This window comes from Pieris napi, chromosome 11 (assembly GCF_905475465.1).
Source record: "Pieris napi chromosome 11, ilPieNapi1.2, whole genome shotgun sequence".
Lineage (NCBI taxonomy): Eukaryota > Metazoa > Arthropoda > Insecta > Lepidoptera > Pieridae > Pieris > Pieris napi.
The window spans coordinates 4,463,751-4,490,473 of record NC_062244.1 but is presented as its reverse complement, the minus strand read 5'-3'; the positions used below and the strand labels follow the sequence as shown (position 1 = coordinate 4,490,473).

General features: G+C 32.1%; 1 protein-coding gene across 2 annotated transcripts in view; it reads left to right on the top strand.

Annotated features, from left to right (window-relative positions):
- Nucleotides 1–26,723, top strand: part of LOC125053797 (unconventional myosin-XVIIIa) — a 170,925-nt gene that overhangs the window by 41,068 nt on the left and 103,134 nt on the right. Inside the window, exons 1-2 of one of the 2 annotated variants that reach the window (XM_047655364.1) lie at nucleotides 5,634–5,698; nucleotides 14,144–15,209. The exons of the other annotated variant lie outside the window; for it this stretch is intronic. Of the exons in view, the coding sequence (XP_047511320.1) occupies nucleotides 14,265–15,209 (945 nt within the window). The 5' untranslated portion in view covers nucleotides 5,634–5,698; nucleotides 14,144–14,264. Of the gene's footprint in view, nucleotides 1–5,633; nucleotides 5,699–14,143; nucleotides 15,210–26,723 lie in introns of those variants that run through there. 2 annotated transcript variants of the gene reach the window in all.

Sequence of the window (26,723 nt, the reverse complement as noted above, 5' to 3'; positions counted from 1 at the left end):
AGTGTTCGAAACATTTGATATATTCCGGAGATAAGGTAATAGTAGCGCCTTTTTTTAGGCATGATGTAAGAGGTTTAGTGATTTTTGCGAAATCAGAAATAAATTTCCTATAGTAACCTAACAGTCCTAAAAAGCCTTTAATTTGCTTTGTTGTTTTTGGTATGGGATAATTTGCTATGGCCTTGATCTTATCTGGGTTAGGTTTAACACCTTCGGTCGTAATTATATGACCTAAATAAGGGGTTTCTCGTTTAAGGAATTCGGATTTATCCATTTGGATTTTAAAGTTAGAATCTCTTAAGCGCTGAAATACTTCTTTAAGATTAGTCATCATTTCCTGAAGGGAGGTACCAAACACTAAAATGTCATCGAGATAAATTACACATATTTTGTTAACGAGACCTTGAAGAACATTGTCCATAACACGTTGAAAAGTAGATGGAGAATTTTTTAGGCCCATGGGCATTCGAAGGAATTCGTAATGACCATGTTCTACGCTAAATGCAGTTTTGTGAATGTCCTTGGATGACATTTCTACCTGATGGAAGCCACTAGCCAAATCTAATGTACAGAAATATTGGCATTTACCTAATTTATCTAGAACGTCTGTAATATTTGGAATCGGATACTTGTCGTCAATCGTTTTATCATTTAACTTCCGAAAGTCAATGACTAATCGCCACTTAACTTTTCCAGATGCGTCACTTTTCTTTGGCACTATCCATATAGGAGCACTCCATGCGGAGGTAGAAGGTCTAATTATACCTTGATCTAACATGTTTTTTATTTGATTTTGAACCTCGTCACGATGTATATATGAATATCTATAGGTTTTACTATGAACAGGCAATTCATCGGTCGTATTAATACAGTGTTTGATTTTATTAGTAAATGTCAAAGGTTCGTGTTCAAGATGAAAAATGTCTGAATACTGTCTACAAATATTTTTTATATTAGCTGTCTCCTCTGCGTTTAAATGATCTATGCGCAAACGCGATAAGACGTCGCGAGCTCGGGCATTGTTATTAAAAGTATCATATGACACTTGTTCATTAAATATATGAGCTTTAATGGGTTCCGTCAAAGAAATTATAATATCACTGTTGGTGGGATTAGAGATTTCTAAAATTGCGTGATGATTATTTGCCGTAGTTATGCATTCATTTATGTAACATTTCCCGACTTTTTGATCTTGAATACATATATCACCGTTGGATATAGAAGTAGGCACATGTATTAATTTCGAAGAATTAGCTGGAATTATAGCTTCGCATAAATTCACACTATGGGACATGTACATATGAAGGGGGTTAGATGCAAACTTCGTAATTAATTTTCTAGATTCTAAATCAATTTTTGCCGACCATTTTTGAAGAAGATCACAACCAATTAGTCCATCGAAATAATTATGGAATTTATACACGAATAATTTTATCCATGCATTGTCTTTGAATTCTTTGAAACACGGTATATATATTGTATAATCATTCTTGGTAGTAGCATGCACGTTTGAAACAATAAATGGTTCGAAGTTTAAAGGAAAATTTGGAAAGTAAGTATCTATAGCTTCGGGTCTTATAAAAGATTGATTCGCACCTGTATCGATTAGAAATTTTAATGGTGGGAGATCTGGGTGAATTAGAACTTGAATAAATGGTAATTGTCTTTGATTTTGTATATTTAACTCTATTCGGGGAAAACTATCTTTCGATCCTTTGGAAAATCCTGTTTGGAAGGTTCTGGCACGTTGTTTTCAGAATTTATGGTTTCCGGTTGTTCAGTATACTCCGTTATATTATATTCGTCGGCTGTTGAACAGTCATATGGTAAGTAGTTAGGGTCATATTGTTGAAAGTCACATGGATATTCGACATTGTCATAGTCATAGTCGCTATAGAAAGAAGGGTCATTTAATTCGTTATTATTAATCTGTCGAGTTTTAAAGTAATTGTTAGGGGGTGGATTGCCATGAATCCTCCAGTCATGTCCAGTCTGAGTAGGTGGTAAAACTCGAGCAGCAGGGTGACTAATACCACTCATGGGTTGAGGGTAATTTTTCATTGGTATTGGTTGACGGGGTGGAATTCTAAATCCCGTAGACATATTCGACCTTGGCAAAGCTTTAAACATTTGTTGGGTCCTTGAAGGACCTTGCTGCTGGTACATGTGAGGCTTATATGAATTATTGTTAAAATTTTGACCATTATTTAATCTTGGCAAGTTAAAAGGTTTTTGATACTGTGGATTAATATCGTATCTATAAGGTTTTAGAGTAGGCGAGCTAGATATTTGAGGTGTAAAATTTTGTCTCTTCGTATTTTTGTTTTGCAAGTAAATTATGTTCATCTCGTCTTTTGCATATTGCAACGCCACTTCTAATGTTTCTGGTCTCATACATCGTATGCGTGAGCCCAGAGGTTCCTCCAAACCTTTTAGATACGTTTTTAACGCGAGGCTATTGTATAAATTACGTTTAGCCTGAATAGTGGTCTCAATTTTATCATGAACTTCTACGTATGTAATGATTGTACTCAATAAATTTTGTATACGCTCATAAAATATATGTGGGCTATCTGATCCTTGCGTTAATTGCGACAAATCAGTATAAAGAGTAGACTCATCTCTGTGATCTGAGAAGCTATTAATTAGAGTGCTTCTTATGCCACTCCAATTTTGAGGGGCCCCATTTGTTGATAGGGCTCTGGCGGCGGCGCCCGTTATTTTATTAATAATTCCATTAATTAATGCTAAATTTGTAACATCATTACCCGGACTTGGCTTGGCATAAGTCACTACTAACGTGTCACATAAGTTCAAAAATCTAGTTAAATTACACGCACTTCCGTCGAAGTTCGGCACAAATTTTAAAGCTCTTAAAATCCTATCTAATAATGCATCTTGTGCAATTGAAAAATTCTCAAGGGAAGCTTCGCGCTCCATGTTATCTTCTAAAATATCTTCTAAATAATCTAAATGTCTATTGCGATCTCTCAGCTCGATGCGAGAGGCAACTCTTGGGGCTTCGATTCCCCGGTTTTTCCTAGGATGGAAAATTTTGGATGATTTGGGAACACACAGGAATGTAACAACCAATCGTTAAGAAATGTGTAACTCACATATGCATTTCGACGATGGTGGCACCTTTTGTCATCGATTTCTGGATGCGCCGTGTGTGGTCCGCTGTCCTCGGTTCTTGTGAATCGTCGATTAAAACTTGAAAGTCTATTAGTTCGCGTACTCTACGTAGGCGATCTACGGAGTATATTACTTAGTACGCGCACTGACTCGACGATCCTACCGACTGCGCCAATTAAGTGAGGGCCAGCGGTGGATTCCAAAAAAAACCAAAATATATTAAAATTACTTTAATTAATTACTTTTACAAATAATGAACTTAACTAAATACAATTATTTAATCGGCCCGATATTAGGTGCACGATAAATATATTATATAATAAACTTAACTAGATGAGACTTGACCGGTCCGATATGAGGTATCCGATCAAAAAGCTGTTGGTTCTCTTGTCCCTTTCCTTATATAGCGTAGTTTCGTAAGAGGTGACTTGTATTGGGTTTGCGGGGCAAAGGGAGTGCAATGAATATGTAACAAACGCGACGACGAAGCTTCTCTAAATATTTTTATAATTTGCAGTGTTCGGTCAAATATTACAACTTTACAGAATAAACGATTTTTTTTTTAGCATTAACACGTTTGTTACGTAAAAGTTGACTTTTCAAAACCATTATACCGTAAATTCTTTGTTACCGATTCGAAAAGTACTCTACCGTGAAATCTCAGAAATAATATTTTCGAAAGCTAAAAGGATAATTAAAAATAAATTTATAAGTTTTTGTTATTTAGCCCGGTTCTATGACCCCGGTTTTATCCAATTAGCAAGTCTGTAAATGTTTACTCTCAGAGAACATTAATAAATATAAATTAAAGAATGAAGCTCCGCAAAGCACTTTAACAACTGAATGATTTATAATTTGATATATAAAAGCATTTCGGAAGTGTGGGGAGTATTATTTATATTTGGACGAGGGTGGGAGTCAGTGATGTGTGTAACAAGTGACCATGCGTCAAATTTACTTCCTGGTTCCTTCCTGTATGTAAGCTGAAATGATAAAATTTATATTTAAAAAAAATATATATATGTATTAGAAAAAAAATTTAACTCACTCGGGACGCTCTAGCGCAGAATCGAAATTGTCGTTATTTAATTCAAAGTTTACACATCTATGAAGTACCAGTGTTGTCAGTCTCAACCTCTCTCTATAGTCTATGTAATGTTATGTAGTTATTGAGGCCTCTCTTTGTCTTAGATCACTTAGTTCCCAGAAATAATCTGTGCTATTAAGTTTTGTAATGATGGCCAATCAGATCTTATTAATTGTATGGACTCAAATTTGCCTTAATTGAAATCCACGGTATTTTAAATGATTTCAGACGAAGGCATTGGCTTTGTTTAATAATCACTAATTGAAACTGATGTCATTGTTTTGTCTGCCTCTCACCGGTGGGCGATTGACATCTTCAATTCACCCATAATTGCTTTATTAAATTGTTCCCGCCGCTGATTGGTTAATGATAGGTCAGTTGCTAAACTTGGTCTTATTTGTGTATTAAGAATGCATAAAAGGTATCAAAAAGCAAAAGTCAGGATAAAGAATGTTTTTTTCTAGAGTTGGTCAAACCTCATAATGTAACGGTTTCGATATTTGTAAATATGTGAGGAACATGTATACTAACTTTTTTAGTATAGTAGTTTATTCTAAGAGTACATTGTCTTCACATATAATTATTTAACAAATGTAACAAAATATTGTAAACCTATTTTAAAAGAGTAAGCGTGGAGTTTCTTGCCCATTCTTCTCCACACGAAACTACCTTTTGGAAGGGGCAACTAGAATCTTCTTTATATATTTTTTTTGACGTTCAAAAGTGCCATTTTACATGGTCTAATTGAATTAAATGATTTGACTTTGACTTTGTAAGCCTCATTACGCAGCAAAAGGTGAAGAAACTTAGAACTTTAAAATTTTAATCTAAGGTATAAATAATACAATTATATTCTTTCCCTGGAAATCGAATAGTGATTTCGTAAACATCACCTAATATGACCTTCATGACAAAAATTGATTATCACCTAGGTTTGTTTCAGCACTCAATAGATATCAATTTGAATAAATTTACACTCATGTTCCAGTATGTAACGATAAAAACGCTTTTGCTCCAAGTAGTTCAGTTGGTAATGTCAAAAATTCCGTAGAAGCTATTTAGCTATCGTATATACAGCGTTGTTATTTTAAATATATAATAATTAATAAATAAACTGATTCAATGAATTATAAGTTATAACAATGCTAAGTTACATTTTCTTAGTTTTTTTTTCATTAGTACCAAAACAACGATGTACACCGCTCTATGGCCAGCTAATATGAATTGAATAATTAGGCTAACTCTCTGGTCGTAAACTATAAACTTTGTTTCCAATTGCCATAGTTTTAGCTAAGACAATCTAGAATACCCTAGTTCTTGAATCTAAGTTGTCAACGCAACGTGATTAGAAATCACGCGTTTAAAACTTTAAACGGCTCGTAAACACCTTAACGAACCTAAACAGTTGAAAACCGCGCCGCGCCCTCAACGCACGCGCACTTGCGATCACGAATCGAATATATAAGCGATTATTTCGTGAGTGAAGTTCAGTGAATGTGATTAATTAATAATTATTGGTGTAGTTCGGCTGCGTAATCGTCTGTCAATGGTGACAGATCGATGTCTGGATTGGCAATTTTATCTTTGAACCAGTAGTTCGATAATCTATCTTTGCAATAGTGAAAGCTTCTCATTAAATCCGTTATTTCAAAATATTATTTATAATATACAAAAAGAGATATTTAGGTAAATTAAAATTTTGCTAAATATTATTGAAGTGTATTAGCAAAAACATATAATTCCAAATACATATAAAAAATATTAAATTTAAAGAAATCCGCGACTAGTTGTGGAAAAACCGAATTGACGTAACTATAGAACACACAACATTCTCTTATCGCCCTATTATCATTGTTATCAATATGTGTGAGCTTTTCTTAGCTTTTACGTGCCAGTTATGAAACAAATGCTAATTGCAGCTTGCGATATACAAGTTTGAATTAAATAATCATGTTCACAACACCCACCATCCGCAAATCTGTGTCATGAACACTAAAAGCCAATTAGAGCATTAGAAAATTGAATTCCAGTCCAGGAATCTCCAGAGCATAACTGTGCATCTATAAAAGGGATCGGAATTAACCGATGCGCCGGCGGTAACTATTTTCGTATCCAACCCGAGATCGACTAAGGAAACCGAATGGAACGCATACAAATGCATGTGCATTATGCTTTATGAATAATAGATTATCTATAGGGAAAAGAGCGGAAACTGACAGGTTATCCTACCACCATTACACCGTACGATTGTAACTGATAAGTTTTATTGTAGCGAATAATTTGTTTTATAGCATAGATGTTTTGTACCAAATGTGGAAGTTATGAAATCACCTTCGGCACGGAAGGTTAAAGGTGTGAGCGGTCTTTGCATAATGTTATGTTTACTTAAATTTCACTGCACTCGAAAACAACCTACGCACGAAGATATCGCCTCTTAGAATCTACCGAAAACTGAGCGACTGCTTTGATGGCAATTAAGTCTATGATTTCTGTGAGTGTTTATCACATTAACTACGTATACGAAAATATTGCAGTTGATTTGAAGTGTTAATAAAAGCTGTTCATTTTTTGTTTGATTGATTTATAAGTAATCTTACAGCTATACATATTATAAAAAAGAAAACACTTACAATACAATATACAAAAACAAAACAGATAACATTCTTAAACAAAATATACGCAACAGAAAACATAAATCAATTAAGTACATTAATAGATTTAAAAAAACTGTGTGTGAAATTAAACACCAAACAAACTACAACTTATTATTTTAAAGAAAAAAGAATTTAGTTACTACTGCTAAATAATGATGATTGTCGTTTCTTCTCAAGGGAAGAACAAAGTCAAAGTGCTGTTGTACTCTTCTCTTGTTATATACTTTTGCCACTTCCAAATTCAGGAATATGCTATCTAAACCGAAGTACACACGAGCGATGTTTATGCTATTAATACACACGTTAATAATTAGTTTTTCTTTTATTGCTTAACAAAATATCCGTGAACTATATTATTAACAATTTTGTATTGCGATGTGTCACTAAAGCTCGAGTGGGCAGTGCGGGGGCTTTTTCACTTTCTTATGACTTTTAAACGGCTATTGACAGTTGATTATATTATGTAAAAATCTTTTACTTTGTTTATGTTCGATTTCTGCAGATTTGCATAATCAGTGCCCTATTCGTTTTGATAGCATATTTCTTTATTTATATTGGCATATAAGGTTTCTTATGTTGCATACGGTAGCTTAGTATGGATTAATGCCATTCTTTGATGCTATAAATTATTGTTTCTCATAATGTTCAGACAGATACATTATTCCTTCAAGTTGACATTCAAAGCGCTATAATTGGTAAATCACGATGTCTACAGCTGACATTCGTCAAAATAGTTTAATATTGTTTCCCTCATGTAAATAAAAATAATAATTATGTGGGTAGTTTGAGCAGAATGATGAAATGTTGAAGTAAATGATAAGCGCAAGAAAAGAGTAAATGCTGCTGTGATAAAGTAATGCAATAGATGAACTAGTGATGCAGAAATGTAGAAGAACATGTTGTTTCCTAACTTATTTTTATCGACTTAAAGAGAATCATAGAGGCTTTGGTCTTAGTTTTAGTTCCCGGTTGATTTGAACAAATTCCTTTCGTATATGCCAACTTGTAACTTTGTCTCAATGCCTGGCTTAAAGTTATTTCTGTAGGCCGGCTGAAAGTTTATTATTGTCAACAATTGCCTTGTGTTCGATTAGTCACGATCGTGCAAACTGGTGCTGTTTTAATGTAAATTACTGTATTCTTTATATTGTGTTGTAAAGATCACGAGCTAGTACCGCGGTAGAATACTAATATTATCTGTTCTTGGAATGCGTGGTATTAAGGATCACTTTCCTGGAACCACATTAATGTTTGGGTGTTGACAGATTTAATATTTTTTGTATTCTGGTGACGAACATGTAATTTTCTAAAGGAATCTTGTACCGTTTCCATATAAACTGATTTGTTTATTTATTTATTTACACTTCGTTGCAAAAAACAAAGAATGAAACACAATACAAAAAAATTATAAGGGATGCAACGGGCGGCCTTATCGCTAATAAGCGATCTCTTCCAGGCAACCCTAGTTAAAGAGAAAAACTAAAAAAAAAGAAACATGATGCGTGCGAGAAGTGCAGAACCAAATGTTATATAAAAAAATATATATATATATATTTATATATTAATGTACCTTAATCTAAAGTAATACAAAAAAAAAATATTAACAACAGACTAAAAACTTAAAAGCTAATCTTACAAATACATGGACAGCAAATAGTGATGTAAAAGGAAACATAGGATTTATACAAGTCACGATTGATCAGGATAATAGGATAAGGTTAAGAAATGATTATACAGAAGAGTTTTAAAAGATGACAGAGAGGTAGCCAATCGTACGGAGTCGGGCAGCGTATTCCACAACTTAATGGCGGAGATCGTGAAAGAATTGCCTAAGAAGGATGAAGTGTGAGATGGAATTTCCAATAAAAATCTATTAGAAGAGCGTAACATATAGTTAGAAGGACCTAAGAATTTAAAGTGATTTTTGAGATAAGAAGGGGTTTTAGTAAACTTTGTCTTTATTGAGAAACCTACTTAAGGACTATTATTTGTACGGATACTGATACATAATTGTTTTAAATTGACGTAATACCACTATAACTATCATAATAATAACTTTAACCCCATCATTAAATAGTTGCAGCTGTGTGACAATCGAATGTCTGACAATTGACATTCTGAATTGAATGACTTTAAAGCCTAGATGATTGTATTATTTGCGTCAGGAATACTGACAGCTTTAATGATATAATTGAATCGTTATATACCGCCAGTTGCTATCAACATGATGGTGATTAATGCTATGTAGTTTGGAATTAATCGTAAATCTGTTTTGAACTTCGGAATGTAAGTTTAGTCAAGTTGGTTTATACAAGTATTTGTAAAGCGTGTCTCGTTCTGTTCTTGTATCATGAAATTAGAATAGTTTCATCTAAAGGAATTAGAGGCATTTAGGAGGAAATTTAATTTTTGTATTTAGTTTTTTCTTATTTATAGTTTGTCAGAGATACTGCGGAACTATCCATTACATTAAATATATTTTTCGGACTGACTTAAGTACAAGAATTACTATTACGTCGAATTATATTGAAAGAAACACAAGTCCCATTAGAATGTTAAGATTTTAAAATAAGTTGTAAACCATACGTTGCTTCTTCGGCAGTGAATTTCGTTAACGCATTATTTATTTTCATCCGGAGATCTCACGTTAATTAAGCGTTTAAGATTTACATACTTATCGTGTTCATTGGTTAAAACTGGCTATGTTATGGGATTTAGTTTTCATCATCTTCAAGAAATATATGCAATCATCATATGCAAGAAATATACTTAGTACCACAGTAGTGCGTGCCAAAAGGAGCCCCATGTCGGGATAATAATAATATAATAATAATATAATAATAAAGCCCGTTTATTTCCAAATGTTGAATATATTGTTTATATTTTTTCATGTTACTCAATATAATAACTACCTTCAGTACCATTAATCGCAACCCCTTCACGGGTAAAGGCCTCCTGCAGCTATGTCATGTCGGTATACTTATTTGAAATTATAGGCTGATCACCTTAGATAATTCACACTGACGTACTCTAGAAACGCCAATATGTAAGGTATATTTCATTTTCTGTCTGTATTTATTTTAAATTGATGATTTTTACATAATATCTACGTTTAAGCTACCTAAGCGAAGTACTACTGACATTCGGCATATAATTTTTGGATTTTATAATCGCGTTATTTTAAAATTGTTAGGGTGGTAAGCATAGTTAGCCGTCTTACCTGATAAATTTACAAGTAGGTGATCAAATTTGCTTGACACGCGGTTTAAATCCTCTCTTATCATCCATATTAATTTGTGAACCTGGTTTGAACGACTAGGGTTGATATTTAGATTAGTATTTAATTAGTATCAAATGTTTCTTAATCATGTCAAATCAGTTTTCTTAAAACATATAAAAGGTAAAATAAATGACGAGCGCGACGTTTGAAAATCCCTGCCAGTATTAATATCGACCGTTGAATAAATTAGATTAAATGTTTTTATCTTATTCTTCCTCAAGGTCCTTGTGTCCTCCAATATTCTCTAAAACATTCGTTATTTAAGAGACATTTATTGTTATAGCACACATAAAATAGCAATTAAGTACATATCGATATAATGTGGCATTTTGCATGTAATTAGAGTTTTAATTGCCTGATTAATGTAAGTATTAAAGTATTAGCATATTTTAAGCTATCGTTAAATTTATTTGAAAAATACCTTAACTAAATTATTAAAACTCATATCGTTAAAGATGATTGATTAAAAAACATTACATACATATCCTATTCACATATATTCATTCCAAAGCTAAGACAATATGGTAACAAATGAGAAACTAAGATCTATATTATGTGTGTAAACTATCTTACATTAAAATTTTCAAAGAGGCCTAATATTCTGACGTCAAATAGTGTAGATGCAAACATGAGATAAGCCACTTTATGTTACATATCATAATTATGAATAGAATTATCTTCATATGATACATTTAGTTCATAATAGCCTTGATCTTGTCCGTTTTAATATAGCGTAGGTAGATCATCTTACATTACAATTCTTTGCGGTTTTATGATTGTTATTCTTACGTGAATAATACGCTCTGTATGTTTTAGCTAATGTTAATTGTATTGAAATCGGTTAATACCTAATACTAATCGGTAATTAAATTCAAGTACACAGGTGTGGTTTGAAACTATAATATAATATAAATATAAATAAAATTTTATTTAAATTTTCGTACTTCTTTAAAAAGAGCTACGGTGTAAGACGTCTCCATATATATATTCATGTTAACTAAAAGCTGTAATAGCCACCAATAGTTGTTTATAGAAAAACTTTTACAAATTTACTCGTAGCAGCTAGACTTATAGCTCTAACCAAAGTAGAGCAGGACGTTTGGACAGCTATTTCTGCTAAATTGTTTTGATTATCGATTCAATTTTAATTTCCTTTGACGTCTTAACCCACCATATCTAAATAGAATCGTAGATTGAATTAGAAGAAACTCATTTCGTTTCATGTTGAAAAGTCATAATTTTTTGTATAATTGTTATGTTTACAATTACATCGAGTATTTCAATTGTTGTTAGTTAAAATCATATCAGTTTCATATATGGGATGCGAATGTAACATATATTTTTTACATATACAATGCATCAGTATCATTAATAATATTCCATCAACGTTTTAGATGTAAAACTGCAATTAATTTAAATGATACTTACCCACTTAACTATAATCTAAGAAGTAAGTGCAAGAAAAGGGTTAAATTACGTTAATAGTTAAGTTACTAAATGATTTCTTAACGCTAAAATTATAAAGTTTTTATATTGATGTTATGATTTAAGTGTCTGTGAGTATATCTTTTGTTTGGAAGGCAAAGATACTTGTCTGAAAATTTTCAATAATTTAATTAAAGTACTTCATTGTTTTATATTTAACGTTTTGACATTACGCTTATAATTTTGTTCTAAGAAATTTCCTTACTGAATTAATGATCTATAGTGTCGATCATAACATGATTATCAACTCTTCAAACGGAGTGGTCACGATTTGCAGACTGATGCATGGCAGCTCCAATTGAGACTTGCATAATCGGATACTGTCGTAATAAATGAAATTAACGTACTAGCGATAGAAATACCAAGTTCGTATCTATATACGTTTTGTGTGAACACAATATCGAAATAAATTTCTTTAACAGATATTTTTATTTATTTATTTATTAACACTTCGTTGCATATACATTAATATAGTACAATTGACATAATTAAATAAAAAGGAGAGCAACTGGCGGCCTTATCGCTTTCGAGCGATCTCTTCTAGGCAAACACTAGTGAAGAAACTAAACAGGAATAAAAAAAACTAAACTAAAAAGGGATAAAAAAAAATAATAATAAAAAGTGCACATGAATCATTATAATTTAATTTCAGAATTTAATTTAAGACATTGTCAAATTATTCACAGTATTTCGCATTCATACATTTATATGTAGATAATAATTAGAGTCTTTAGCCGTGATGAAGTTAATGTGTAGCATTTATGTAAACCAATTAAATGAATATCTTACATATATCATATAGTCTTATTACCATATGATATATTTTAAGCATGCAATTAATTTTTCTGTTTCTTCTCTGAAAAGTCTGGTCACACAGGAACGTTCTAGTGTCTTTACACTTGTCGCATTTTAACTGTGGTCTTTACCACAGTTAAAATGCGACAATTTAATTAGTTAATTTGATAATTTTTTGTATTCCGTAAAGTATTTGGAAAGCTGTTGAATGTGTTGTCCTTATCACTCTCGTGCCACTTCGATAATGAATAAACATGACAAATATTCTGTCTACGAGTAACTGTACAAAATACATATATATTCCTATAAAAATGTTAATTGAAACAGCAGCGGTGTATCTTTGTGCCCCCTACTGGGTGACACGACACATATCGTGATTAAGCTATTGAAACAAACCTACTAGAATACAAATTACTTCTTCAAAGTAAATACAGTAATACTAGGAACCTCCCGGTGAGATCGATGCAGGGGAATTTTCTATATTGTTCAAGGAAATGTAGTTACTTGGGATTAGCTTTTAATCTTTTATATTCGCGAAATTCTATGGAATAATTCGGCTCTCAGGACTGTTTTGTTTAGAGATATTTTACTTTTTTGTTCGCAAACGCTTGAAAGGCGGCAATTTTTTATGTTTTTTATTGCTAGCTAAGAACCGAACGTTCCAAGTTGCACAGCGTACTATTGTTATTGTTTTATTTAAGTGGTTTTAGATGTTTCTTTCATAATGCTAATATTTGCTATGGTCATAGCGATATCGTTGTTCAAAAATCTTAATAAAAAGCTATTTTAGAGTTTAAAATTGAGATAAAATTGTTTCGAAATCAGGTAATGTTTTGCCAAACATGAATACGGAAGAAAGTGGGAACTCATTCCCACGGTCAGGTTACTGATAACGAGAAATCAAATATTGATAACATGATAACACCCACTTGCTAAGGCGATAGATAAAAATTTGAACCGAAATGTCATCTCCTATTTTCACAGAAATTGAGATGATGGCTTACAATTTGTTGATTCTCCATAATTCCACTTTCGCAAATTTTAAAAGAAAGAAATAATTGTTAATTTGATTATAGCATATATATAATAAATACAAAATCACTTTATTCAAAAATCAACACTGATTTTCAGTGGACCCATACTATTTTGGAATATTTTGGAGTGACAGCTATATTACACTGAACAAAACCAAAAATTTGACAATTAAAACAAAAAACAAAATTTAAAAACAGAAGTGAATAAAATAATCAAATACAAACAAAGACAGAACATAAAGTGTGAGACAATGCAACTAAATTCCCAACAGTCGGCTGGACTGAAATTCCAAAAGATAACTTTTAAAATTTATTTTAACTAAACTACCTTAGATGTCGCGAGTTGGAGGTGGCAGGTTATTCCAGCGTGTAGTCGCATTGTATCTTTTCATGACTATTTTTAGAAACACACTTAAAGTTATCGTCTATGTTACTTAATACATATATATACATAATAATTATCCAACTGCTACATGTCTACGTTTGACACTACATAATTCATTGAATGCGGAGACACATATTTAATCATGCTAATCCAATGTCATTTATATTTTAACGAATAATATTGAACCAGTATTTTTATTACTATTACGGATTTAATGTTATTATTGCATAAGTGACATTTAAAGCCAGCTGCCGAACTACACCGTCTCATAAATTCGTTATTGCGCAGTGGACTATAACTATAACTGTCATGACATGATCAGATCTATATAAAATGAACTTTAACCCTATAAAATGCGAATGAACCATTTAAATATCTGTGTGGGAATTGTGAAATAGAAGATTTAACAATGTTTCAAATACAAGGACCGTTTGAACAGTCTCTGCGAGGTGGAGATGAATTGTCACCAAATGGAACCAAGACATTAGCTGCCTTAGCTAAAATTCACAAGCATTGTACGGGGAAAGCGCATGCCCACGGCTGTGGAGATCACAAACATAACCCGCTTGTAAAATCTGATTCCAACACAAGCATTCAATCACGAAAATCATTTCGAAACGACTGTGTCATAGAAATACAAGAAACAAAGAATGGCAACGGTAACTTAGCCAAAAACGGTAACCACAACTCTTATACAAAGAGTTTCAGTAACAGTACAAGCTCATATGACGGGCATAGCGATACCGATTCCGAAAATACATTTAAAACGCGCACTGAAACTAAAGCTGATCCATGTGAACGGCTATTCACACAAAACACAAAGGCATCATTAATGAAAACAGCCCGTATGCGCTATGCCGAAGATCCTGTTCCAGCTTTGCATGACGAAGTTGATGGAGAGAAATGGAAAAATACTTTTAATAGAACCCCTTCGAGGGGAAGCATCAGGAAATCGTCAGCTGTTACTATTGAAGAAGTAAAGTCTGAGGGCTTGCGCAACGACGATGATCTATCCCCTGTTGGTATTGACGATAAAAAGAAAATAGAAAATAAGTCACCCCTCGTGCGAAAAGGTTCCGGTAGAGTGATAAATGGTAAAAATATAAATGGCGCGAAGCCTCCATGGCGTGGTACATCCAAAAATGGTAACCAAAATGAACCATTTGTTCGGACGGGATCACTGCGTGGGAGCATCAGGAAGAAAAAACCCGACGGAGTTCCTTGGCGAAGGCTTTACGACCTTGCCATGTGGAGACGTTATGGAGTGAGCTTTGCTGCTAAGGGGGCGGACTCCGAACGTGCTCTTTTGCGACCATGGACCGAGTTTTCATCACACCCTCAACCTCACTACGAGGTAAGTAGTAATCTAAATAAGGGAATAACCGTCCTCTCAAATTGGCAACTGTATTAGATATGTTATCGATTGCACGACTACAGATAACTCGATGTGGTGGCAGCTAGTCACGCTAATGCCTCGGCTAGCGGTCCAGTTTAAGTTAATTGAATTTTATTGTAACTGGGATTATAGACAAAGGGGCTACGTGTTTAAATATCGACTGTTGAAATAGTGTAAGTAATCTTATCTCTCTAAGCAAGGTGACCCACCTATGTTTACTTACAGATTGTTGTCATACATATAGGAATTAGGAAATCGTTATGGAGATACAGCCAGAACTGGTTTTAGCGCAATCTATTACATAAATAAAAATGTTTTTAAGGGTTGAATAATTACAAATAATTACTTTCTTTTGTAAGTTAATTTTGAATTGCGCTACCTGGCTGTTGTATATTTTATTTATTATACTGAAACATATGTAATATATTAAACGCAGTTCTTGTTATAATTAACAAATATAGTAATACAGAAGTTATATTCGCAGGTATTATACATACAAAAAGGTCGATACAAGTAAAATTTTATACAGTTAATTGTGAGAGAATTGTTACTCTTATATGTAATTTAAATATTTATTTAAAATTCGCAGAGTCGTAAAGGTAACCTCAAATACACATTAACATTGTAAAGATTACAAAATCGCCAATGTCAGTAAGTTACAAGGCGATTACATAAGCCGGGCCTAGACACGAATACTAATGATTTGCAGATCAAACAAGCTCCTGATGCAAAGAGTAGGCGTATGATTTGCCATTTACAATAAATATGTCATAAAAAGCAAGCTAGCTTTAGTGTATGGATGTATAGTTACATGAAACTTAAGAATATTAAACATTTATTTTAAGGAATGGTGGTATATTGGGAGTCTGACTGATTCGGTAAACTGTATATTATGTTATCGTTTGTAATCGTTGATCAAATGCTCAGTAATTTGATACACCGGACCAATTCCATATTAGGTCCAAAAAAAACAATTTCATTAAAACTACCAAGCTAAAAAAAAAACGTGCGTGTACTTATGTTCACGCGTTAGAAGTTACACTTCTTTGGCGTAACAAGATAAAAATCTTTTCAAAATTTTTATTCTACGTTTGCAGAAAATACGAAACCAACAATAGATTAAACTAAAATGTTGATTATAGCTAACTTCAGGGTGTCGGTTTTTTGTGACGGTGTACGCGCGCATCGTAAAAGTTTACTGCCTTATAACTTCATGAATTGCTATATTAAGCAAATAATCATCTTTTTAATACTAGTAATAGCGGCGACATACACATAAACAAGAAAGCATTGATAAGATATTAATTTTTAGTACGCACAAATATACGTATATCTAAACTTCCTCTTGAATGAAGCTGTCTAATGAAAACTACATTAAAATTTCCTAGTTTAAAGAATCTACTCTCGTTTAGTATGAGATAAGGGCTGGTTTAAGAGCTACGCCACAGACGAGAGATACATAGGTACCACAAACATGTTTATATCGCGTTTGGAATTTTTATACAAAGTATGTTAATTGCTTGCATATAAAATATATCGTAATAAACGCGAAGTACATCATAATGGTATTATAATATTGAGGTACAACAATCGCAATGTGGCAACATTATGCTATGTTAATCCATATAATTTGGCTCCTACATTCGAATTATATAGATGTAAAGTTCAACTTACAACTAAGGTAATCTTTGTAGTTTTCCTTAGTTGCTTGGAAAATCACAGTGCCTGGCAAAAGGCACAAATGCGCCAGAAAAAGACAATATTCAATACGCACACGCGAACTTGTTGATAAGTCTCCACGGCTGCGCAATTTACTTTAAGAAATAGACTATTAATAGACTCTTATTTATGGTTCTACGTCTCAAAACGATTGATTAGTTTACTTAAAAAGACAGTGGCTACAACCTCTTGGTTTTGGTCTCAAATTTTTGTATCTGTTTCGGGGTATTTTTTTTATTTTGCGATTGGCAATTGATCAGATTTTTTGCCTGCCGCACGTCGTCGATTTTAGATCTAAGGCAATATCACAATGTTTTCTTTCACCGAGCGAGTATGCACATAGAAAAACGCATAGCTGTAATTCGCACGCACGAAATCGAGGTTGAAAGGCACACTAAAATAAAAATTAAACCTGAAAAGATTATCCCGAAAATATATCAATAATTATTAATATATTTAATCTATGAAGTTTCATTAACGCAATAAAATTACGTAATATAAATGCTAGAAAAAGTAATAATAATAATTATTATATAATAAATCTCTTTAAATACGATTTCTTGTTCCATAATAAACAGTATTTAACATTAGCTATAAAGTGTCCATTTAGCGAAAGTCAGTGTAAGTTATCAGATTACATTAGTTCGGTGTGTTTGATCTCTGGATTATTAATTCTAAAGCAACCTTATCATAGGGATCTCAACAGTTAACCCTTTAGTAATTGCAATATTAAAATACTGTACTACTATTAGCGTGTTATTCTATACTATGATGCTAAGAGTAATAATTTTATATGTATATTTATAACTTATACGCGCGGTTAATTTTAAGATTTTCATCAGATAGCTGCTTGATCTTGGAAAAGCCGTGGAAAAGTTTTGTAATTGATTTTACAATGAAACATAAAATAGTGCCGCAAATAAGTATAACTACAAAAACAGTTTTATATTATATAAAAAAAACAGTTATTGTCAATTATTGAACTAACACAATTGTGTATTCGTTAGAGTCATAAATTTCTGTGGTAAGAAGCACAATCGCAAAGTCGGGGAATTCATAATTTTAATCTAAATTTAAATCATTGTTTTATTGTGATAAATAATCGTAATACATAATAATAAAATCGTTGTCTTGGCCTTAGATTTCTGTATATGATCCGTGACACGTCGACTTCTACGTCGGCAGAGTTTCCGAAAATGACCTCAGGGTTGAGAGAACTACGCCACTAGGCCAACACTGGTCTGAGTAATGTAAAGATACATAGTTAGCCAGTTCAGTAGTAAAAATTTCCTTTTGAAATGATGTGTCCATCTCGTTATTGACTATCTAAAACTCTTGGAATTTAGCAGTCATTTCAAGGCTTAGTGAGTATAATACGGCGAATTATGTTTTCCTTAATAAAATGTAGCACCATTTTTTTTTTAGTTATTTATTTATTTATTTCTTAACACTTCGTTGCATATACATAAATATAGTACAATTGACATAATTAAATAAAAAGGAGAGCAACTGGCGGAAGTTAGTTAAGGAAGCTTTAGATAAAAGTTACCGTAACTTGGATGCATCTGAATGAACCTGATATTTCCTTATTAAACATAGGTTTTAACATTGCGGTTTCGTGTTTGTAGTTCAAAGTGCCTAATGACAATATTCGACGTGTTGCTGGATCCGTAAATGGATTCTATGTCAGATATAATTATACAACTGTCACCGCATCCCATATAATTAGACAAGATATATGCCAATAATATGTATAGATGCATAATCCATGCTCTTGAATCTTGATGAGATAAATGTATGTAATTTATTATGTTGCAACTTGCAATATCTTTGTCCTACAGGCTGTAATAATTGTTATTTAAGCTTTTTGAAGTTATACTTCTTTAGGCGCGTTTAATGAAAAATTGATGATAGTGAAATTTTACGATGCGCGCGCACCGTGACACAAAATTAACAGAATGAAGTTGCCCACGGAAGATGCTACGGCATTGGACATAATTTAAAAACAACATTCGAATAATAATAGAATGTAAGTTATGTTACACTTAATGTAAGAGAATAATAATAAATATTTATTTATTTAATTTTTCAAATGATTTTATTGTAATTAATTATTTGCATGCAATCAAAAACTATTTTTAATAATGCCAAACAAGTATAACTTCTTAAGCGCGTACATAAGTACACGTACCCTTTTTTATAATTATTTTTATTTTCATTACAAGTAGTTGTAAAATATCTAATTATGTCAAATGTTAAATATGTACTGTGGACATAAATATGTATTCCCAAGTAAGACATTTTTATCATACTAAAGAAATAATTAAGTTATTTGTCAAGCTCAGTTTTGATTGAAACATTTTATCCGGCTCTATAACTCATATCGTTACGTTAGACCAAGAGATTAATATTATTGTAGAAAAAGTAAAACACACTAACTTTTGCTAAATAATGTTCAGATCAATTAATATATTTAAATATCCCCGTCGGGTTTAATTCATCTGTTGCAATTGGTATTATGTTTCTAGAATTTATGTAGAGGAATGCTTACAAATCAAATTATCCGATTTTATGCACTCTAGATTTTCAAAGGCGGTATCCGATGGAAATTGGAATGTCTAATCCGAAACCAGATTATCAAATTTCATTGTAATGCTAATAAAACGTTCGAATCGGTACGTTTATTAATTCGACACAGTTTAATAGTCACCCTAATTCCTCTCACCAATCCCTATTTGTCAGAGCTGGTATTATTTGCAAATATGTAAAGCTCAAGCCGGTAACTTACAACCTACGCGTTGAGTTTCGAAAGCACTGTGCATACGCATTATTTGTCTCTTGTTTTTGTGTAGAGCTTTTTTATGTTCAATAGTGATTCAATGTTTAACGGTAGCCTTATTTTATACAGCAATTTTGAAATTTTAAACACGAGAGGACTAACTAATATAAGATTAGCATTTATAATAAATTTTTTGCAGTTCTTGTAAGTTCATTGTTCGTCTAGTAACAAAAACGGCACATCCTTGAAATATAAAGAGAAGAAAATCATAAGTGCAGTATCTAAGAATTAATTGCGACTCAGATAGTATCAATATAAGATGTTTATTTTAGGATCGAGTGGAGTAATCGAAATTTAAGTGCATAAGTGCGTTTCCGAATCTGATTCAGAAAGCAAATGTAAGGAAATATATCTGTATAAAAAAACTGTGATAATTAAATCAAAATCAAAAAATCATTTATTCACGTAGGTAACACAATGTACACTTGTGATGCGTCATTAAAGAAATACATATTAATGCTTCTAATTTTACATTTACTGCCAGTTCTCAAATCAAGGGCGTAGAACGGAAGAGAAGAACTGGCAATAAACTCTCCGCCACTCTTTTTAATCGCCATGTTTTTTGTTTTTTTTACACAACGTTTGTAAGGAGCTGCAACCATTACACCATGTTCCACATGACATCTTAAGTAATAAGGTTTCTGTATGTGTTTCGTGATCATTTATTTTACTTAATAGACTAGTAGGTAGTAAAACAGCCAGACGTCACGCTGTCGAGATTTTGGTCTGAGGCATGCCGGTTTCTTCACGAAGTTTACTGCCGTACAAGCGAGTGTTAAGGCACTTAGAAATAAATCTATAGGTACTCAGCCATGATTCGAACGCCCGTCCTCAGGGTTGGGAGGTAGACGCTCAAGCCAAAGGCCAACACTACTTCATACAAATATCCTCATTACGTTATTTCAATATAGACTATACACCTACTATGTTAATATAACACATCATTAAATAGGTATCAATATATATAAAAAAAACTACCTGTTATTTCGAGAATGAGGTCGGATAGAAAGTCTTGATATTTTTTGTAATCTTTTGAAACTTACAGTTTCTCCAATTATATTAACTATCATTTTAAGCCAGTCAAGTAAAACTTTTTAATTAATTAACATTAATTAATTTTTGTCTTACGCATTATTCGTACAAGAATTTATTTTGATTCTTTTTAAAGATTGCGCCTTGCTTTAAATACTTTTTAGTTTGCAATTAGTAAAAACAGCTGTAGACTATGACTTCATATACGTGATGTCTCATATAAGCGATGAAGTGGCTCAAACATTAGTATAAGTTTTAGATGTCCCAGAATTTAACCCTGACTAGAGAATTGTTTCTTATTGGAATACGCAGAGTGTTTACTTATTTGCTTACGAAAGTTGCATTTGATTTAAAACATTTGTGAATAAGGACATTTCTTCCCTAAAATATATTGAATGGAATTTTATTGCATTGTAAATTATGTAAATCAAGTAGGAAAGAACGCTGGTTGACGCCATAAACTCCATAAAGAGAAGTCTAGTTTCCTTTTTCATGTATGACTTGCGCCCAACGACCTTGTTATTGGCTTCTAATGATGATTATAAATTGTACTTGATTTAATATGATACCTCAAGCTTAGCTCAGAACAAAAAATATTATGTATACTTTCTTTTGAAAGCAGTTAGTGTCAATTAGCCAACATAGTAAATAGTATTTTTATACGGATTTATTTATTTCGTAATCCTACAGCTAACATAAATTATATATAACAAACAACAATTATACTAAAGAGTAAAGATATAGCCAAAGATGGAATACATAATATACACAAAAACATTTACGAAAGGAAAAATATTAAATACATTTAACTAAGTAATACCTAATTCGGCTGTGTTCTGTGATTTTGTGAAAGTGAGTGTGTATGAGTGTGCTCATGAAGCAGATGATTTAGCGCTATGGATATTCTTAATACTATATAGTGGTGTTATATGAGGTGGTGTGGTGGTGGTGGTATATGGTGTTGATGTGAGGGTCGTGAGGAACGTGAAACAAAGCAAGATTACAAGTCTGGTAGGGAGGAACGTGAAAATTCAATTTTTCTAGAATTATACTTTATAAACATAACTCGACATAGTGCCATATAGTGGAAAGACTCTTTTGCAAAAATAAAAATGGGCACCTAAGGAAATTAACGTTCTAAGTTCGATTTCAGTTTATTAAATGAAATGTACTCGTAATTGTCTGACGTAGTATACTTACTATCGTGTAGATTAATACGCGTGAATTAATTTCTGATTTTTTTATGAATAGTTTATTTGATATTATAAGTTATCAACTTTGGGTAAGATCTGAGTCGTGAACTAAGTAAGTACGTCTTATGTAATTCAAAAATTTATTGCATAACTTTAATTCTATTGAAATTCCGTTTATAGCCGCGACAAGTCCTCAATGACACAAGGGCAAACTATATTTTTATATACGTATACTTCTTCGATGTTAAAACATAATGAACTATAATATATATCATAGAAATTGTAATAAATCAAAGTACCGTTGATGTTTTCACACTATGCTGCTAAGAGTTGTCATTGTTCAATGTTGTAATCATAGACTTCTGAAAGCATTTTTAATATTTGTAATTTTAACATTAAATCATTATTCAAATGTTATGGTATGTTAGGCTTTTAATAACATACGCGTTGAAATATAAACCTATAGGTTAATTATGCGGTTTAAAAAACATGTGCTAAAGGTGAAAAATAAATCAGCGTCGTAAATCTTTATATACGACTTATAGTTAGTCCCTGAGGTCGTAGGTTCGATCCCTGGCTGTGCACCAATTGACTTTCTTGCTATGTGCGCATTTAAAATTCGCTCGAACAGTGAAGGAAAATATCGTGAGGAAACCGGCTTGCCATAGACCCAAAAAGTCAACGGCGTATGTCAGGCACAGGAGGCTGATAACCTACTTGTATATTAGATTGACAAATGATCATGAAACAGTAACAAAAATCTGAGGCCCAGATATAAAAAGGTGATTATTTATTTATTGGTAATATTTAAATTTGGTCTCTTATTTTCTACTAGAATGGCAGACACAAGAATTATTGTATATCATAATTAAGGAAGTAACAACAAAACTATAAAACCGAACAAATTAAAGTTCTTGATATCTTAATTCATAAGAAAATCGGTTTTTCATTTACCGTTTTAATTATTTGAACAGTCAAAAGACAGCGCAAAATTTATTGAATAAATTTTAAATTCACAGTATACATTATTACGGTTAACAAGTAAAAACTTCTAAGATTATCGAAAGCAAAATACGGTGTATAAATAGCATGATGGATGCGAGCTAATAGAATTTTGTAGGTCGACTTTATGCTTAACTTAACACCCAAATGAAACCACAAAGTAATAAAATTCTGCTACAAATAGTATGACCCAAATTGTAGTGAATTTTCTGGAAAAGGAATATTAATATCTTCCTGGTTGCGGAGTGCTACATAAACGCCGAACTCTTAATATAGTCTCCATTTGCCATTTTGCCTAATATAATCTATTATATAAAATTCTCGTTTCACAATGTACGTTCCCAATTCCCATACTCCTCTGAAACGGCTCGACCGATTCTTATGAATTTTTTTATGCATATTCAGTAAGTCTGAGAATCGGCAACTATCTATCTTTCAAACCCCTAAGTGATAAGGGGTGTCCATCGCAAAAAAAAAATTGTTTTTATATTTTATGATACAGTATACAAAAACACATACAACCCCTAATTTTCACCCCTAAAAATAAATAAAAAATATGTTTATTATGTAACATAAGATACATGTATCACTTATTCCACGTCATTAAATTTGAATTTCCCCTACGATCAACCCCTATTTCTATTATTGTAGATTTTTATTGAACTAAAAAAATGTTTCTTAGAAATAATATACATGGCAACGTTTGCCGGGTCAGCTAGTAAAATATAAAAATAGCTTATATTCGAGTACTATAATAAGGACTACATTAAGTTGTTGATAATATTGTATTTAATATTAGTACACGAGAGTGAAGTCCTCCTCCAAATTCTTTTATTAGTCACCCATCTTCGCTCTTATTTTCCAATCTTTAAATTTTCTTAATATTTAAATTAATTAATTACTTTTAACAATTATAAGTTTATTTCGTTTTCTGAAATTAATTGAAGCAATGCACATTGTTCCCATAGCCGCAATACAACTGGCTTATAAAATCTTTGTGCTGTGTAAATTGGTAATTATTGCTTTATTACTTACTTGACAAGATTACCAAATACTGCATTACAAAATCAATAGGTATGCAATAGATTCTCATGCAATACACGTCTGGAGTTTTTGCCTTAACAAGTTGTTCGCAGACTGCTAACAAAATTGCCAACAATACAAGGGCATCAATCCTCTGTTTTACATACATATAACTTATAATAATTGCAATACTAATTAATCATATAGCCAGTTTTATTGTCTTAGTAACTACAATGATTGATGTATAGTTAATCACATATATCCAATATTACCTACTTTATTTACCTTTACTAGAATTTTAGAAGTCCATATACATATGTATATGTTCTATAAATAAGTATGTTATTTAAGATATTCGTTAAGTCGTAAGTGATTTACGTCACGTAACAATTTTTAAGTTTTTGTGTCTAACAATAACATCGCAATTAATATAATTGTTCAATGGTCGAACAATTACGGAAATATATGTGGATAATTATTTCTTACAATTGTATGTGTGTGTAGGCTTTTGAAAATGCTTCCTTAATCTTGTTTCCAGTGTGGGTGAACATATAATTGCTCTAATAAAAGTTAAAAACAAACTGTTATATCTATAGTTTTACAGGTCTTTAATCTTTATGGATTATTAGCATTTGGTTCGAACATAGAGTACGGCGGTCCTAAATTCGTTCAGAAACTGCCATTATGGATTGGAATGCTAAGAAAAGTCGATCTACTAATTGCCTTAAGAATGTATTAATTTACTAGCTGGCCTGGCGAACATCGTACCGCCTAACAGTCAATTCTAACAACGATTTTAAATTTTTGGGAGCCCATAGCTATGCTTACGCTCTACCGAAAACTATATCCTTGAAATCCCATCTCATAACTCCTCCTTGCTTGGCGAATCCTTTAAGGTCTCTGCAGTTAGGCTATGGAATTGACTTCCTGTCCCTATTAGCTTAACTCCTTCTCTATCTTCCTTTAAATTTCTACTGTACAAACATTACCCGTCCACATCGTATCCCTAACTTTCCTTACTACTAACTGACGTGAGTCTGATCTAAAATTATCGTGATTCATGTGTACTTTTTATTTTTCATATATCCTTTTTTAGTTTATTTAGATTTTGTTTCTGTTTAGTTTTGTCTCAATAACTATATGTATTATGTATTTTTGCACTTCTTGCTTACCTTATCTTATTTATTACATACATTATTTTTTTCACAGTGGTTGCCTGGAAGAGATCGCTCGAAAGCGATTAGGCCGCCAGTTGCCCTCCTATTCATTAAATTATGTTAAATTTTTATTATGTTAGTGCAACGAAGTGTTAATTAATAATAAATAAAAATTAATGAAACAGATGTAGAAAGGTCTACCTTGGCTAATAGTACACACTAACAATAGTTTTAAAGCAATGTGTATATTTTTTCTTCAAAAACTAAGTCTCGACTATTAAAACTCGAGAAATTTACTCTTGCAATTTTCACTGAGCAGTGGTGTATGCATTGGACGTGCGCTATAAACATTATTAATGAGATAGATAGAATATGAAAGAGGGCCTATAGCCCAAAAGAAAACTAATATAAATAGCATATGCTATATTTATATCGTATATATCTTCCTGCAATATGCGTTTAAACTAGTCAGTTGCATCATATTCATTGACCTAACTTGTATGCCGTGAGTTGATGCGGGTATTTCGTAGACTAAGTTAATTTGCGTAAAAGTTAGCAAGCGTTGTAATTGAGTATGCATGATTTGTTATCTGAGAAAATACTTACGCAACAGGGGGATTACGATGAAAGGTTAACTTGCAAGTACTGTTATGGAAAACTATTATCACATAAACTGATTTGTAAAGACAAGTAATAATAACTGACAAGTCTCTTCATAGTCGACTTCTCTTAGTACAAGTGAAGTAGCAGTCTCTTAAGACAAGTGAAGTTTTATATCTTAAGGTATTAAATATTATGATACTATATGTTGTGTATTTAAAAAAATATAAATTATTTCAAAACAAATTGTGACTTTCACAAGAACAATACTCGAAGCAGAACGAATCTCATCGTACGACCAACGAACCAATTTGTATGACTCAAAACTTGGCGATTAAAAAGAGTGGCGGAGAGTTTTTTGCCAGTTCTTCTTACCCGCTCTACGCCCTTAACTTGCGAACTGTTAGTAAATGTAAATTTAGAATAAATTTATCATCTTTTCTGTTGACGTTCATAAGTATACTTGGTTACCCAATACCTATATGGATAAAGTTATTTTGAGTTTGAATTTATCAATTTACAATATCTTATAAATTTAAATATAATATTTCTAAAAGTGCCAATCATAATCTTTGGTTTTGATGACATTTACTAAGATACGGCTTTTAAAACTAGATTTTGCTTGATGATATTTTTGGACAACACTGTAATTAATTTACAATCTTAGTAATGAATATATCCCGGCATAGTAATTTAACTAATATTATAAATTCATCAACAAAAAGCACACTTAACATCTTTACCTTCAAACTACAATATCAGTTACTCACTCTAGGTGCTAATTTGTTAAACAATTACATATAAACATTACCTACGCATCGTAAGACAATGGAACTTAAATGTTATTAATTTAGAATCGTCCTCGCCATTATGTAATACCAAATGCCTACAATGTATTAACATAAAT